Source organism: Staurois parvus, unplaced genomic scaffold, assembly GCF_062004578.1.
Source record: "Staurois parvus isolate SC_StPar_1 unplaced genomic scaffold, SC_StPar_1.0 ptg000299l, whole genome shotgun sequence".
Taxonomy (NCBI): Eukaryota; Metazoa; Chordata; class Amphibia; order Anura; family Ranidae; genus Staurois; species Staurois parvus.
In genome coordinates, this window is record NW_028318095.1 from 3,352,022 (window position 1) to 3,368,492 (window position 16,471).

Genomic DNA, 16,471 nt, shown 5'->3' on the forward strand with positions numbered 1-16,471 from the left:
ACATTTCTCATTTTCACATTACCATTTTTAGCGCTGCACTTTATTGATGTATTTGATTGATGAAGGTTTTTTATTGGCTACCTTTTGTGCAATAGCTGCTATCTTTTAGAGCGCTCACTTTTACATTCCATTTTATAGCATTGTAATTAGTTTAGCTGACATCACTACTCTCATCTGTGATGAGAGCCATGTTTACCAATGTGGGGTACTGTGGGGTACACATGGGGAGTTTTTTTTTTTCATTTAACCTGGTGGGCTGAATGAAAAAAACTGAGAGGTCCCCGTGCTAACTAAGTGATGTCCCCTGCTAAGCTATTATGTTCTGATGGGGGACTGCCCCCCTCCCGCCAGAACACACTGATCACAGCTCACAGCCATTGACTGCAAACACTGATTGGATGCTAGTTTTCCAGGATGCCCGTTCCATAAAAACCGGTTGCTAAACCAGGTTCTGTCAGAGAGGCTGCTGTACACAAGGACCGAATGTCGGCTGGTTTCTATTGAACCAGCCAATACCGGATGATGTTTGGCCTGTGTGTACCAGCCTTAACATACAGCTGAAATTATTACTTTTAAATTATATTTGTAGTTCTTTCACATTTAGAAACATTTCATGCTAAATTTTCTGGTCCTTTAAAAATCTTTTTTCTTATTTCCATTTCAAGTTACAGTCTTATTTTTCATATGTTAGGATAAATGTGGCCTACTATATGTGTATGTGTAGTTGTCATTTAAGCACATCTAAAAGCAAACTGTCTATCTTGTCTATGGACAGCAATGTATTGATGATATAAGACATTTGTAATCTGTATAAAGATTAACAGGGATGCAGGCACCCATCAATAACTGCTGTCAGATGCCTGATATAATAAGCCTGTGGATTTGTGGAGTTCTGTTTCCATACGTCTGGACGTTTACGAGACAATGCATTTTTCTCAGTTTCCAGTAAAGAGAAGCGGTCACACAGCGATCAATGTAGTGGTTATTGCAGTTGTCCAACATCAATACTGAATGAGATTAGAATTTAGATGTCATGGAAGTAAAATGTGACAGCCATGCCTTTATTTCACAACTGTCTATAGGGTGGAAAATTATATAGTTAATGTCTAACCTTTTTGTGTGCATAGACAGCATAAGTATAGCCTCTGCTCTATATGTAATGTGTTTTTCCATATGTAAAAAAATAGATTCTGTATATGCCCCATTCAGAGAAATATTTAGAAAAAGAACATATAGGGGGTTTCTTATCTTTATTCATTATGGCTGGAAATGGAATATTCATATATATATATATATATATATATATATATAAATATATATGTAATTATTATTGTTATACAGGATTTATATAGCGCCAACAGTTTGCTCAGCACTTTACAATATAAATAAATAAATAAATATATATATATATATATATATATATATATATTTAGCATGATGAATATGAAATCTTACATATGAATATTTTGTATTTTAGTATACATCTAGAAAGCTTTTGACTTTTGTGTAGGTCTCTTCTGCCAACATCCTCAATGTTTTTTTTAGCGGGTTGAAGATGTGTTCCAGCAATTAGTAGGACTGTATTCATAGCCACACTACAGTTTAAAATGTGCTGGAAAAGCCTGTGATGGTCCTTTATAGAGAGTGACAGGGGTCAGAGCTCCTCTGTATTTTTAAATCATGCGCTCAGAAATGGCTTAGTTGGCAGTGCAGCTGACCCCCTCTGACATGAAAACCATGTATAGAGTGCACTAGAGAAAGGAGTAGATGATCATCTGACAAGTAAGGTGGCAGAATGGCTGAAACAGCTTATGGAAGTTTAGAAGAACAGAGTGTTATCCTCCGGGATCAGAACAAGAAAGCTAAATTAATTTTGTTAAAGACCCACATGAAATTTGCAGCAAATGCTGAGATTGTAAAAGAAGAAAAAAATCTATTTTATAGTCTAAGAAGAATTTTGTAATAACGAACTGTTGTCATTTGCGCAGAAAATGTTCCCCACAGCTATCTCCTCCTGTACCACCATCCCCTCCCTCCTAGATTGTAAGCTCAAAAGAGCAGGGCCCTCGATCCCCTCGTGTTTTGCATTGTATTGTTACTGTACTGTCACATGTTCTGTCCCCCTTTGTACTGTACAGCGCTGAGCGCACTGTTGGCGCTTTATAAATACTGTATAATAATAATAGTGGAGGTATATGCTAACTATAAGTGTTGTTTAAACAGTTGCCTCTCCCCTTCTCTTTCCTATTCCTTTATTAAAGAGATCAGTGGAAATACCTTTTGTATAGTTTGCTCCAGTGCAGTAATTGAGAAACAGAAGCTCCCTTGTGTCAGGGAGTGCTCCCCAACAGGTCTGAATTCATCTCCATGACATCACCCGAAATCTCCCATTGTCCATCCATTGTTGGTGATCCCTCCTCTGCAGCAGCAGCTAGTTGACATGGGGGAGCCAGAGCTTCTCTATAATGTGATTGCATCACAGTGGTCCTCTGGATTGTGTATAGGCACAGTTATTACAGCTTGGATTTCATTGGTACCTTTAAAGTTCCACTTATTATTTATTTCCACTTCTAATGCCATATTAGGATAATGTCTACTGTATTTGTTGCATGTTCCCATTTGCATGGTATAGCTTTAAAAATGCTGCTTACCATTTTAGATGCTCTTTTCTGATGAGGCTACCACTGAAAAATCCTACTTAGGTCTCTTTGCTTATGAGAGGGGAGGGGAGCTGTGTTTGCCAAAATTAACCCTGTCTTCACTGTGCTGGCAGATCTCATTATGACTTGTAAACTAGAGTTCAACACTGTTTGTCCTAACAAAGGGTTAAACATTTAGAAGCTGTTTTCTCTGTTGTATTTTAATCAGGGTAAGCTGAATTGGTCCTTTCTATAGGGACAGACTTACTCTGAACTTGTTAGGAAGTGCTTGCAGTCAGTCTTGACACCTTCTCCCAAGAAACATCCACGTTGTAAGGTAAGGTAAGATATAATTTGTTTAACAAAATGTCGTCTATCCAGCTGTCTGAGGGAATCGCTGGGCAAGGGGATCCAGTGCCTGTCACTTTAAGATGAACAGTCCCGGGTAAGGAGCTAATCAGGTTTTCCACCAGAGTGCTCTTTCCCCTTTAACTGACCCATGAGGGTGTAGGATTACTGAGTCCTGTTCCTATGAGCTAGTGGGTTGGTAGCTGCTTCAGGCCTTCCGCTGGGCTGACTCCTTCCCTGTTGCACAGGTGGTCCTCGCTCTGGGGGCCAATGAGGTCTGAGCTTTTCTCCTTTCCAGCACCACTGCCTGGAGGTAATCTCCTTCCCAACTGGACCCCCTCCCAGGCTCATAAACCTCATCCTTCTCACTCCATCTTCCGCCTGAAGTCTCCTGCTGCTGAGCAGGTTCTGTCACATTTATAGTCTGCCCTGGCCCCATGGAAAACTTCCTGCTTGGGGATTGGCCAGGGTCCCCTATGTGTACAGGCTATCCTTTCCTCACCCCTGCTCCCTGCTTCTGCAATCTTCTCCAAAATTCTAGAGCAGGGGAGGTGTCAGGGAACTAACCTGCAGAGTCTCTCAGCCCTGACCTAAAATAAGCCCTCTGACTCAGCTCAGGCTGCTACTCAGCTTTCCTAGCTGAAAAACCTGAGCAAGCTCCCTCTACCTACCTATGAGGGTGCTACATATATGACTAATATGACTTCAATCTTATCATGAACCATTGCTTGTGTCACCTTGTTTTTAGTCTCAACCAGGTTTAGCGGGGTGGGATTACCACATTTTCTCTATGTTTTTTTTGGCCTTATCAGAGTATTATTAATGGTCACTACATACCATCATGGTAAGTCTGCAATGCACATAATAAATATATTGCTATAGAGCACCTGGTGGGCACAATTGAAGGATGTACATTCCTGTTTCTACTAGGGCTCACTACTATCCCATGGGCTGTAAAGCATACAAATGCCAAAGAGGTGTTAAAGAGCCATTATAATGTAAAAATATTAATAATAACATTGCAGATCCAAGGGCTTCAGTACATCTGAGTCACTGAAACAAGTACTGTATGTAGATTAGGAGCTCTGACTTCACTCTGACTTTCCAGAAATGTACTAAAGTCATTGGATCTGAAGGACAGCCAGAGAACCAGTATTTTTAGAAGATCAGCAACAGTAGCCTACATATTGCTCCCAGTTCAATTTTCCTATAATCCAATTAGTACTGTCTACTCCTGAATTATCTTAATGGACTCATCACTTAGTTGTGTTTTAGTTTACGCACTGCCACTTACAACTAGGAAGGAGGAAGCATATTGGTGGAGGACTTGCTTCATAATTGGAAGGGGGACACTTTACAGCCCATGCAGCTGTTTTTCTTTTCTTTTTTTTTAAAGGCACTCCAGGCCTTTTTAATCAGTTAATTAATTCTAATTATTTTAATTGACAAAATGAATCAATTCATATTAATTTTTTTTAAGCACAGTGTGTTTTCACATAATGCAAGCCTTAATTAACACATCCCAGAATAATAGATAGAGAAATGATCTATCCATAAGAAGAGAATACAAAAAAACATCTTTTGCCTCCATAAGCCATCATTAGTTTAAGAAAAAAGCAAGGGACAGGTCCAGGACTCTCCAGCACCGAAGAGGTTAACCAGCCATTTGCCAGAGACAAGATCAAAAAGCATGTAGGTCCCTATTGTCAGCCTGCAGTGTGAGCAGAATGGCAGCAATCTAAATATTGTCAATCATGCTGGGTTTTGCTCTTGGTGACCTGACCTGTACAGCCAGCATTATAAATTGCCAAATAACAAAAGCTTTCATCTGCCAGGAAACTGTTTCTAGGGAAGAATGGGAACTCGCTGTGCTGTTATAAACGATGACTTTGTGACAGATTAACAGAAGTGTGCTGAAACAATGATAAAATAAAGTCCCCCCCTGCACTAAATAACTTGCTACTGTTTGCAAGTTCACCATTTTTTTTTCTTTCCCTTGAAGGCTGATGTCCTTATGTAGACGCAGAGGAATCACTAGCGGGTATATGCCAGCATTAGATGTGGCACAATAGAGCTAATGAATGAGAAGGCTCAGACCTGTGGTGCAGAGATGCATTCAAAGCACAAGAACCCTGGAAGCTGGGGATCTGATCTTTGTTATACAAAATAAATGGATGCAAACAAGGGCTATAATGCTGTATAATAAACACTAAACACATTAAGTAGATTAAAGGACGCTCTAATCCACTTAATGATTACGCATGCACAAGCAGAGAATAATTACACTTTACTCCTGGGAAATGTATTATTTTATATAACACAATAGTTGGAGTAGAAGAGACACATAAACAGTGATTGGACCTTTTTGTGTGGCTTCTCTTTCATGGGCACTGCTTTTACCTGTGCCTTTACCACTGACATTACAACTAAAGTTGTATTAACCATTTGCCCTCCAAAGGATTTACCCCCCTTCCTGACCAGGCCATTGTTTATAATACAGTGGTGCAATACTTTAACTGATAATTGTGCGGTCATGCGACAATGCACCCCAAATTTATGTCCTTCGTTTCCCACAAATAGAGCATTCTTTTGGCAGTATTTGATTGCCTATGCAGTTTTTATATTTTTCATTATAACAAAAAAAAAAACGGAACATTTTGAGAAAAAAATATTTTTGACTTTTTGCTATTAAACATGTCCAGTAAAAATTTTTAAAAAAAATCAAATTTTGGCATACATTTAGGCCAAAATGTATTCTGCTACATGTCTTTGCTAAAAAAAAATCCCAATACATGTAAATTAATTGGTTTACATGAAAGTTATAGTGTTTACAAATGGCGGTATATACTAGAATTTGTTTTTTTATTTTTTGTTTACTAGTAATAGCACCGATCAGTGACTTAGGGACTGTGGCGGCATTCTGATACTGGTGGGGAACTGACATGGTGTCACTGACATCCCCTGTGACACCAATACAGTGATCAGTGATAATGAAAAGCACTGACACTGTACTAATGGCGCTGGGCAGGAATGAGTTAACATGTGGGGTGATCAAAGGGTGCTGTGTGAGTGCTTTACACTGTAAGCACACTGCTTTGTATGACCATACAAAGCAGTGTGCAGGAGCTGACAGGGGAGAGATCTGTGTTGTTTATACACAGGTCTCTCCCCCGTTGGAGATACTCAGCAATCAAGGGGTGCCAGGAAGAAATCACCCATCAGGACCCGGTGATTAACAGCCGAGGCCCCCTACCTGGAAATGCAAAATCACGTATATATACATGATTTTGTGCACCCATGCGGCCCTGTAGCATTATTCCTGCTATAGGATGGCATAGAAGTGGTTAAAACCAAAAGAAAACATTTATTAAATTGCAGCCTATTGATTCTTAGATGTGATCATTGCATTAGTTTCTTTTTTGTAGGCTTTCTTTCCTTTATTTTTGCTTAGTGATCGTGCCAATAAGTCTTGTTTTTCAACAGAACAAGCTGTCCTGCGGATGTAACAATTAAAGGGTTGAGACAAACCATTTACTACTGACAGGGGTGTTTACAATGATCAGCTTTTATTTATTCATGTAAAATCCTTTGTCATAAAAGGGAAAACAAATCTGCTTATAAAGGGTTAGCTGGGCTTCAGCTTCAATTTGTTAGTGTATCTAAATCTACTAATGCATCTAACAACCCCCTCCCCCCAGACTGAAAATGCTGCTGTCCAGAGGTGCACCCTGTGATCCTCCAACAAGAGCAGAGGTACTCTAAAACAGGAGATATGTTACTGAACAGATCTCCAGCTGAGAACAGAGGAAAAAAAGTCTAAACATGGAAAACTAATGAATCCACCACATCTAATGATTGGAAAGATGCAATAGTCTACATTTTTTATTTTGGGTTTAATAGTGCTTAAAGAATAATTAAATCCACAAACAAAATGTAATATATCAAAGCTTACCAATCCTGATCTGTGGTGGCTGCATTAGTTTTTTTCTTAGATATCTAAACTTTATTCTCACCTGGTAATCTGGCCAGTAACACACTTTCTGTCTTAGGGTGTCTCAGCTCTGGATGGAGGAGCAATGGAGACACCCTTGGACAGTGGCATTGTCAATCCTGGTAGAGGGAAATGTTAGGCTGGCCATAGATGCCAAACAAAAAAAAAAAAACGAGCAGACGCAATGGACCTCTCTGTCTTTTTCTGCCGTCACTTTTCTATGTTTCTATGTTTTAAAGGATAAGTTCACTTTTTGGTAAAAAAAATAATAAAAGCAGGTAAAAAAATGTGCATTTATTATTTTTTGCTGCAGGAGCCTGTAAGCATTTCACCAGCGATCAGTAGATCACTGGTCCCATGCAGGTCTCCTGCAGACCTGTCAGTATATCTGCTTGCCAGTATGGAATGTACAAGCAAGCAGATATATTGACAGGAAAAATCAATGAACCACCACAATGCTCCACACCGCCATGGTAGTTCATTGAGAACCACGAGCTGACAACCACTAAGGCTGTTGAGAATTGTAGTTTCTCATTCACTACAGGCAAACATAAAAAGACTCAGATTACAGTAGAACTACAGCCAAAACAGCAACGTAAAAATAAATAGCCTAATAAAACACAAAACCAGCTTTGCTGCAATTTTCACCTTTAAATCAGAGGTTTCGTCAACAGTACTTTATTTTCTCCCTCTAGATGTCCTCAGCAGATGGCCAGCATTGTTCAACCCACATCCTCTGAGTCTAGGTCTTCCTGGACCTACTCCAGCCATCTACTCCATGAGTGGACAATGAGAGCAGAAACAACAGAGTGATGAGCTCTTCTCTCTGCCATTCTTCTTTCTTCTCCTATCAGCATGTTTGTCACCAGTATGTGAACTGATTGGCTCCTTGTGCTGCTTCTTCCTCTCACAATCTCAAAAACCTGCGCTAGAGGGGCTGCAAGAGGCTAATACACAATCAAATTCAGGCCCACACTGCTTGTTTTTATAAAATACATTTAATGATGTATAAATGATTACTAATTTGTGCCTTGATCCCTGCCTGGAGTTCAGCTTTGTACACATTACATACATCATTAAATGTAATTTTGAAATGCAGCCAGGTGATGTAATCTGATTTTGTATGAGCTTCTTGTAAGTCCATTTACAGCAACACTTAGACTGGGAGTGGGGGAAGCAGGATCTGAAGTCAATCAGCTATCCTGCATGCAAATATATTGACAAGAAACAGTTGATAAGAGAAGAGAGAAGAGTGAGCAGAGTGATGGTAGAGAAGAAAAATCTGGTCGGCCGCACATCCAATAACATCACCTTTATTTGGACATATTCAAAATAGACACTCCACAATGTACAAAAGAGGGAACATCGCACTCCAGCTAACACATCACTATCACAGTTATGATTAAGCGCTGATGGTGACGTGAAATGCATTAGATGGAGTGCTATGTTCTCTCTTTTGTACATTGTGGAGTGTCTATTTTGAATATGTCCAAATAAAGGTGATTTATTGGATGTGCGGCAGACCAAATTTTTCTTCTCTACCATGACGTCTGCTATGAACAGGGCCAGCACTTACTGGTGAGCAGTGGAGGTGATACAGGTGGAGGCCAGCCTTGAGCAGTGATTATTTATCATTCATTTGAGCAGTGATTATTCTTCATTCATTTGGCCTAGTGAGCAGAGTGATGTTCTCATTTTTCTGCTTCTGCTCTCTCACTGTCCAGTTATTAGGCTGGGGGTGGGGAGAGGATACCAGTTTATTCCTTAATCAGTTCACTAATGCTGTATGTATTAAAACGGTGGAATAATGGATGTATATTTCTGGAGCGCAGTGTATAAATGGCACATTAGAAATCACCTTCAGGTGGACAATGCACCGTGAATGGCTATGATCTTAGTTGCGATTAAATGCCTCAGATTACAAACACAATGTACAGAGCTAATCAGAGTCGCTCTGTACCTTGTGATTGCTGAGATGACCAATCTTAGCAATTGCAAAAGTAAACACAAAAGCAAAAGTAGGTACATCTGAGGGCCCTCCCTTTCCACCCACATTGGAGGAAGGCAATGAAGTAGTATGTTTGAAAAAGGGATCACAGGCAGAATCAGATTAATGGTGAGGGATTTTAACTGATTTGGGGCTGTTTGTTCAACCCTTTCCCCTCCCCCTGTTCTACATCTCTTCTCAAGCCTGTATGCCTATGTAACTTGTAAAAAAACCCTTTCCTGTATCCTGTACATTAACCCCTTATCTCCATCTTCCCACTGTATGCCACCTGTACATTAACTCCTTTACCATTTCCTCCCTCTGTGTAGGACCTGTACATTAATGATGTAGTGTATCTAGTGCACCACTACTAAGCTCCATGTTTTAACCACCTCAATAACAGCATGTTTTTTCATTTACAAAACACATCAGGAAACAATTAGATCAGTTTGAGATGTCCACTTTCCCCCCCAAAAAAACGGTCATTTTGGGGTGGGGGTTTGTACTGTCCTGGCATTTTTATTTGATATGTTTCACAACTGAAAGTATGAGAAACATTTTTTTTTAATTTAGGCATATTTTTAATTAATATAATAAAATTTAAAATAATGTTCTGTCTCAAAAAAGAATCCAAAACTTATTTGGATAAAGTGGTGCATGAGGAAGTAATTGTCAGTCAAACTATCACAGCACTGAAAACTGAAAAATGGCCTGGTAATGAAGAGGCATTATATGCTGGACCTCAAGTGGTTAAAGAGGAATTGCACTCTGGAGGCTGCACCCCAAAAAGGAAGGCAGAAGGCAAATGACTAGTCACCAGTATTGCCTGTGGACTCCCAGCTACTGACATTTCATCATTACTGACTTACAATACCTTACTCTGCACTATGGCTCTGTGTGAAGGTGTCCATCTTAGTACAGACAGTGTTTTGATTCCTCATTTCAGAGCTCTCAGCAAGGAGAAAAGTGACTATCACAGTAAATTCATCACCAAAACTCACTCCCCTCCTCTCCTGAGACTAGGAGTCAGAGGCAACAGTGCCTTAGATCTCATACTGCAGATATACAGCTATGGGGCTGTAGACACAGCCTAGATACCCTCACATACCATGAAGTATGCAGCTTTTTATCAGAAGGAATTTAAGGCATAAAATATGTTTTCAGGATACTGCTTAGGCACAGTTAGCATTTCTAGAAGTTCCTTACAACTTAGCAAACGTTCACTTTTCAAGTTCTGGTCCACTTTAACTATAAATTGTATCATATACCTGACTGTCTTGTGTGACCTGATGGACAGAAATAGAAATGCTTTGTCAGGTTAGATAGTTTCCATATATGTACGGAATTCTATCTCCATATATTCAACTATTTACCTGGAGTTCACCTTTAAAATTACATTTCCATTTGTTTCCTCATCAGACTACATGCCAGAAATATTAATGGTTTTGTAAACCTCTAAAATGGAAAATTAACAAAGCATATCCATCTTTAGTGTGTACTAGCCTCAGTCAAAAGCATGAAATTCTGTCTCTTCTCTCTTTGTGTTAGTACTTTCTGAGAGGTTATCCCAACATCATAGAATCTCAATAGACAACACCACACCTCCTCCAGCTCACAGAAGGTGATTGACAGCCTCTGCTGTGCATGTTTCCTTATGAAACTGTACAGGGGGGGGGTGTTCTTTCCCTCCACTTACGTAGGTCTCAGATTACACTCAGCTTCTTGTACTCTGGAGGCAAGAAAAGCCTTTGATTTATGTGTTCAGAAGGCTGTAGAGAAAAGAGGGCTGCAGATAAACAGGCACAGCTTACGTAGGATGATTTGTTTTGTCTCTGTTTATCACCTGAGGTTAGTCACTTCATAAGTTAATTTCACCTTAATGAGAAATATATAGTTTTAGGTGGTGATAGATTTTTACATTCTTGGCAATTTCGGATCAGTAGTTAAACATTGATTTCTCCATATGTTTTCTACAACAGCTAATAAACACCCAGCCTAATGGAAAGAGCAGGTGTTTGTCACCCATGCTATGTACGAACCAGATCATGCTCAAGATGGGAACTTTAGGTAGATTAGCATAGAACTCTACCAGTGCAAATCTATTTCAGAAACTGAAGAGGTAATTAAAAGCTAAGTGTAGAATTTTGCACCAATTCACGAAATGAAAAAAAAAAGTTTTGAGACTTCTAAATTATAGCATAAACACAGTATCATTATAATGATAAAATACACACTCCCCTTTGTAATTCCATTATTCTAATAAGTATGTATTGCATAAAATTCCTTGCATTGATCAATACTCTTGACAGTTGATGATGGATAGCATGTTATTTTCCAAATTAACAAGTTTCCTCAGTAAAGACTGTAAGACTTAGTGGAGTAATGCCCAGCTTAATAAAACACCCTAATAAGTGTGATCACTTAACAAAGCTCAATAGGTCAACTGTATTTAGGTTGTAAAGTGTAAGTATTGCTTGAAATGGAGACAGAATGATACATTAATCAAACCTGTCAGATTTACTGGAACATGCTCACCAGGCATGAGGCACATAGCGATTTTCCTGCTATGGGATAGATTAAATGAACATGAATGGAAGAATTAAAATATGTAATATGTGTGAATAAACCGGTCACGTAAAAAACTCTTAGTAAAGACATAATACTACCTATAGTATCTATTAAACCATTGTGTAATTTCAACTCTTCATCTCTTTAGAATAATCGGTTATAGTGCGTAGGTAGGATCCACCATGTTTAGTAGGTTTGGTTGTATTTTTCCTAAACTTTTTAAGCTTTTTATGCAGTATGGCAATACACTGTAAAATATGCATTTCACCATGCATTATTGCTAGGCAAGATTTGCGACATGGTGCATTGTGGTACCATTCATTTAGAAAAGCAAACCAACATGCAGTACATAAGCTGTTACTGGACCTGCACTGTAGATGACCAGTTGTGGTGCAATGCATTAAAATAGGGCAGGTCCCATTTTCATTCCATTGTCATGCATTGGCAGCCCATGCTTAAGGAATGAGTTGTTTTATCCCAACACACATTAACACATGAAATGTCACATGTTAACGTGCAAGAAGTAATGTATTGCAGCAGGATGTATAGGTGTTAAGAATTCCTAAAGCCGGCCATAGAAGGAACAAATCAGCAGGGACTGGCTGAGATTCAATCCTTCAGTGGCAGGCATGTTGTACTGAAGTCAATCCATTGGTTGACTTCAGTACAACTAGCCTGTTGGATTTTTTTACACACAATTATAGCTGATGGAGATAGCAGTAATCATTGTGTTCTGCTGGCAGGGATGGCTCCCTGCCAGCAGAACACAATAGCTTCATGGGAAGGATTCCCCCATCAACAGCGACTGTGTTGATGGGGTAGTTGAGCCATCGAGCAACCACATCATCTATGGCCTCCCTTATGGAAAAAGTAAGAGAAAGGGAGCAAATGCACCAACAGTAAAGGGTCTATAATTTAAAGGTCAGTCCTCCCAATATGGATATGGGAGGACTCTCATGTCAATTTACTGTCTGGCTTCCTATATCACTGTGAGAGTCCCATGGTGGGACCTCAGCTAAAGATCTCAGCTGGTCTGATTCAAAAGATAACATAGTGACAGGGAGCTCTCCTTGTTGAAGTATCCAAGACATATGAGAAACCATGGCTCCATTTATAACTATAATATTACTATAATATGAAATAATACATAATTGGTTGATTTTATTCTTAAAAACACACATTGTGGTGGATTTACTAAAGCCAAATAGACTTTGCACGCTGTAAGTGTAGTTGCACCCATTTTCTCCAGAGCTTAATAAATGTGGTCAAGCTCTACTTATTTCAACCATCCAATCAAAAATACTTTTTAAAATATTTTCCTGCACCTAATTGGGTATTCTTTACAAAGTGAAGTTTTACCATATTACAATTACTATCAAAAATTACTGCAACTGCGCTTAGAGAATTTATTTGCCTTTTGGAAATCATTGTATTGTAGTTCAAGAAGGAGAGGAAGAGCCAGCTTCTGACAATGGCAATTGCACTCATTAGACAAATAGTAGACTAATAGTAGACAATTTAGAAAACCTGTCATCATAAACACATGAAGGCTGAGCTCTCCTTTTGAAAATGCTAGTTGCCTGGCTGTTATGCTGACCCACTCATTTCATTACATCTCTGGTACAACTCAAGTATTAGGACGAGTACTTCTGACCTTTCTATGACTTTCTTGATCTACATATTTGCTCTACGTCATGACCTAGCTTATTAGAGCCAAAGGGTCATCATAATGGTCAGGTACCTCACATTTTCAGAGGGAGATTAGCATTGACAGTCTCCATAATTCGTTCATGATACTTTACATAAATAAAGTGATAAGTCAATTGATTTTTCCATTATCCACCCAAAAATAAATGGCAGGTTTAGATGGGTGAACCCTTTCAGAATCTGTTTCTCTATATTCTCATCAATGAATTATCACCTGCAAACAATGACATCTTTAACAAACATATTTGCACTGAATTTTCAGACTCTGAAAAAAAATAGGCATTCTAATCTTCAGGACATTTCTTAAATAACAAACAGCAAATAAAGCCAAGTCTTCATTATTGCACACAACGGCCTCAGAAGACCAAAACTCTCATCAATAAAGTCAGCCATATATCCAGTGTTGGTTGCAGATGTTGATCTATTGTGTTCACCTAATGCTTCCAGATAAACATGAACCCGCATGCTTTGTTTGAGTGTATGTCCATGAAAACAGCAAGCAACTACACTTCATGAGGACAGTAGACAACTGAACTAATCCTACACAGTCATTTTTCACAGCTCATGTCTATCAAGTGTACCTTCAAAGGTTACCCCAAGACATGCCGGTCATAGAAAATAAGTCCGGGCTGGACAAATTAAGTTGGACTGATTTACACAGCAATTGTCCTTTTTGTGGAAATAGATGAGCCTGTTCATGGCCAATTTATAGCACGTTTAGCTACCTGATGCTTCTGTGAGGTGATATAAGTACTTTCAGCAAAGCAAATAGCTCATTTACTTTATCAGGTATGCTGATAGTGTCTTCACAATGCCATCCACAGAGCAGCTATGTGGAAAGCAGTGTGACAGCAGAGATAAGACAATAATAAACTATTCATTTTTCTAACCATTTCTTTTAAACTCAGTTGTACTCTGAAGGACGAATGGCTTTGCCGGGAAATACCATGTTCCTGACAGACCACAGAATATGCAAGTTTATTTCAAAAACCAATACACACAGCAGATGAGGAGCAGACTAAAGCAACCAGTGGGGGGCAAACTTTTTAACATTTGCTTTCACCAACCCTTTACATCACTTGTATTCCTTAATCCCACTTTTTTCAACTTGTGATGCATATGATATGTTGGGATTTAACTCCTCACCCCTCCACAAAGGAAGGTCAAGGTTAGAAGTTGGTCAAGCTAGGCACTCATCACTAACAGTAATCCAATGAAACCCATTAACAGAAGGAGTCATAACTACAAAAGAGTTATGTCTAACCATTTCCTTTAAATTCAGTTGTGTTCTGAAGGACGACTGGCTTTGTGGGGTAACACCATGCTCCTGACAGGGTCGACACTCAAAGACCACAGAATATGCAAGTTTATTCCATAAGACAATGCACAGCAATAATGAGGAGTAGAATACAGAAACTAGTGGGAAGCAAACTTTTCATCCTTTGCTTTCTCTAAACTTTTACCTCACTTGTATCTCTTAATCCCATGATGCTTATGACATGTTGGGATTTAACTCCTCACCCCTTCACAAAGGAAGGTTCAAAGCTGGTCAGGCTAGACACTCATTACTAACAGTAACCCAATGAAACGAAAAAATCACTGAAGAACTACAAAAGAGAATTCTCAGGTTCTAAATTATTACTATGCTCTTCATGTTGACTGTTGACTGATTAAAGAGTTAATCCACTCAAAACCATTATTTCAGTTTTTGACTGAATTCCAGGGCACCAAATCATCCATTGGCTTCTCCTGGGTTCTCTGCCAGATAGATCACTGCCACTCCACCCATGTGGAGCAACCATTACAAGGGGACCTCACTTTCTTGGATCTTGCATTTACTTAATATCATAGATAATGCAGCAGGATAAGTTAAACTCCATAGAAAGGGAGCAGAGCCAAGAACTTTAGCGTTGAGATCTTGCCTGCATCCCACAAGCAGTAAAGATTAGATGATTTCAACCCACCAGCTATCAATCATAATGAAATAATTAGTTGTGTCTGTGGACTGGCCATTTCAGATAAGCATGCCATTGCTAAAAGCTACATTGAGGTTGATTTACTTAAGCTGGCCATATACTGTTTGAATTTTGTCTGATTCTTGCTGAATTGGATGAAGTTCTTTACACCGGTGGCCTTGTTGGGGCACCACCTGGTCGACAAGTAAATATTTCATTTGACTTTTCTTAAAGGAGCCAGACAGCAAATTCTTGTCTGAATGCAATCAGATACAGGGACACTTTGTAGTATTCTGACAGCAGAGGGTGCGGGCTATCGGAATACAATAGCCAACACCACAGATTCCTCCAACTACTCTGTTAAATGTGGATGGGGAAATCAAATAATTTCTCTTGTTTAACTTGTGGGCCTTAACAGGAGACATTTTACCAAATATGGCCAGCTTAAGGGAGTAGAGGCAATTGAGGAAAAGCAAATGTTTTCTGAGCTTATTAAAAAATATAAATCTTTACTTAAATCAACCAATCATGTGCTAGCAAAAGTTCTGATTTTTAATTTTTTCACAGGTTATTTGGTTTGAAAAGGGAACATAAATTCAGCATATTTACTAACACTGGCTTTGCAAATTGAACAGCCTCTACTTTAGTAAATCAGACCCAATGGGGGAGATTTAGTAAAATTGGTGCACTCAGAATCTGGTGCATTCGCACATGGTAGCCAATCAGCTTCTAACTTCAGCTTGTTCAATTAAGCTTTGGTAATAAAATCTGAATGCTGATTGGTTTCTATGTAGAATTGCACCAGATTTAGCAATTTACTTTTTTAGTAAATAACCTCCACTGCATCAAAACAGAATCCTACAGTACAAATACAACTGAATGCCAAAAAAGTTAAAGTGGTTCACTCTACCTGTGTAGATCACAGAGTTGTCATCATTGTCGGATGTGGGCGGTGAAGTTCCTCCATTGCTTCCTCTTTTTAGGTCATCCGTGTCTGTTAAGAATAACATCACAGCTGCAGATGATGGGTTCATAGTAGTTACAGAAGTTTCAGTTTTGCTCATCACATATCCAGACACCATTAAATCCAAGCATAGCAGGAGGACACACACAAACAGCAGACAGGACACTTCCCTGTGAAACATCTTAATCAGGCTCCCAAAAAAAACAGGCTTTCATGTAGATCTGAAAATGCTGGCAATATAATCTTTCATTCGGTGTTTATGGAGGCTTAATTGTAACCTCTCCAGTGCACCTTGTCTGCTGTCTCTCAGCA

General features: G+C 39.1%; 1 protein-coding gene across 3 annotated transcripts in view; it reads right to left on the reverse strand.

The window, feature by feature from the left end:
- ROBO1 (roundabout guidance receptor 1) overlaps window positions 1-16,471 on the reverse strand; it is a 1,375,987-nt gene that overhangs the window by 640,915 nt on the left and 718,601 nt on the right. For 2 of the 3 annotated variants that reach the window (XM_089682910.1, XM_089682909.1), the window contains exon 1: window positions 16,106-16,340. In XM_089682910.1, the coding sequence (XP_089539036.1) occupies window positions 16,106-16,340 (235 nt within the window). Of the gene's footprint in view, window positions 1-16,105; window positions 16,341-16,471 lie in introns of those variants that run through there. The other variant, XM_089682911.1, reaches the window with a different exon arrangement.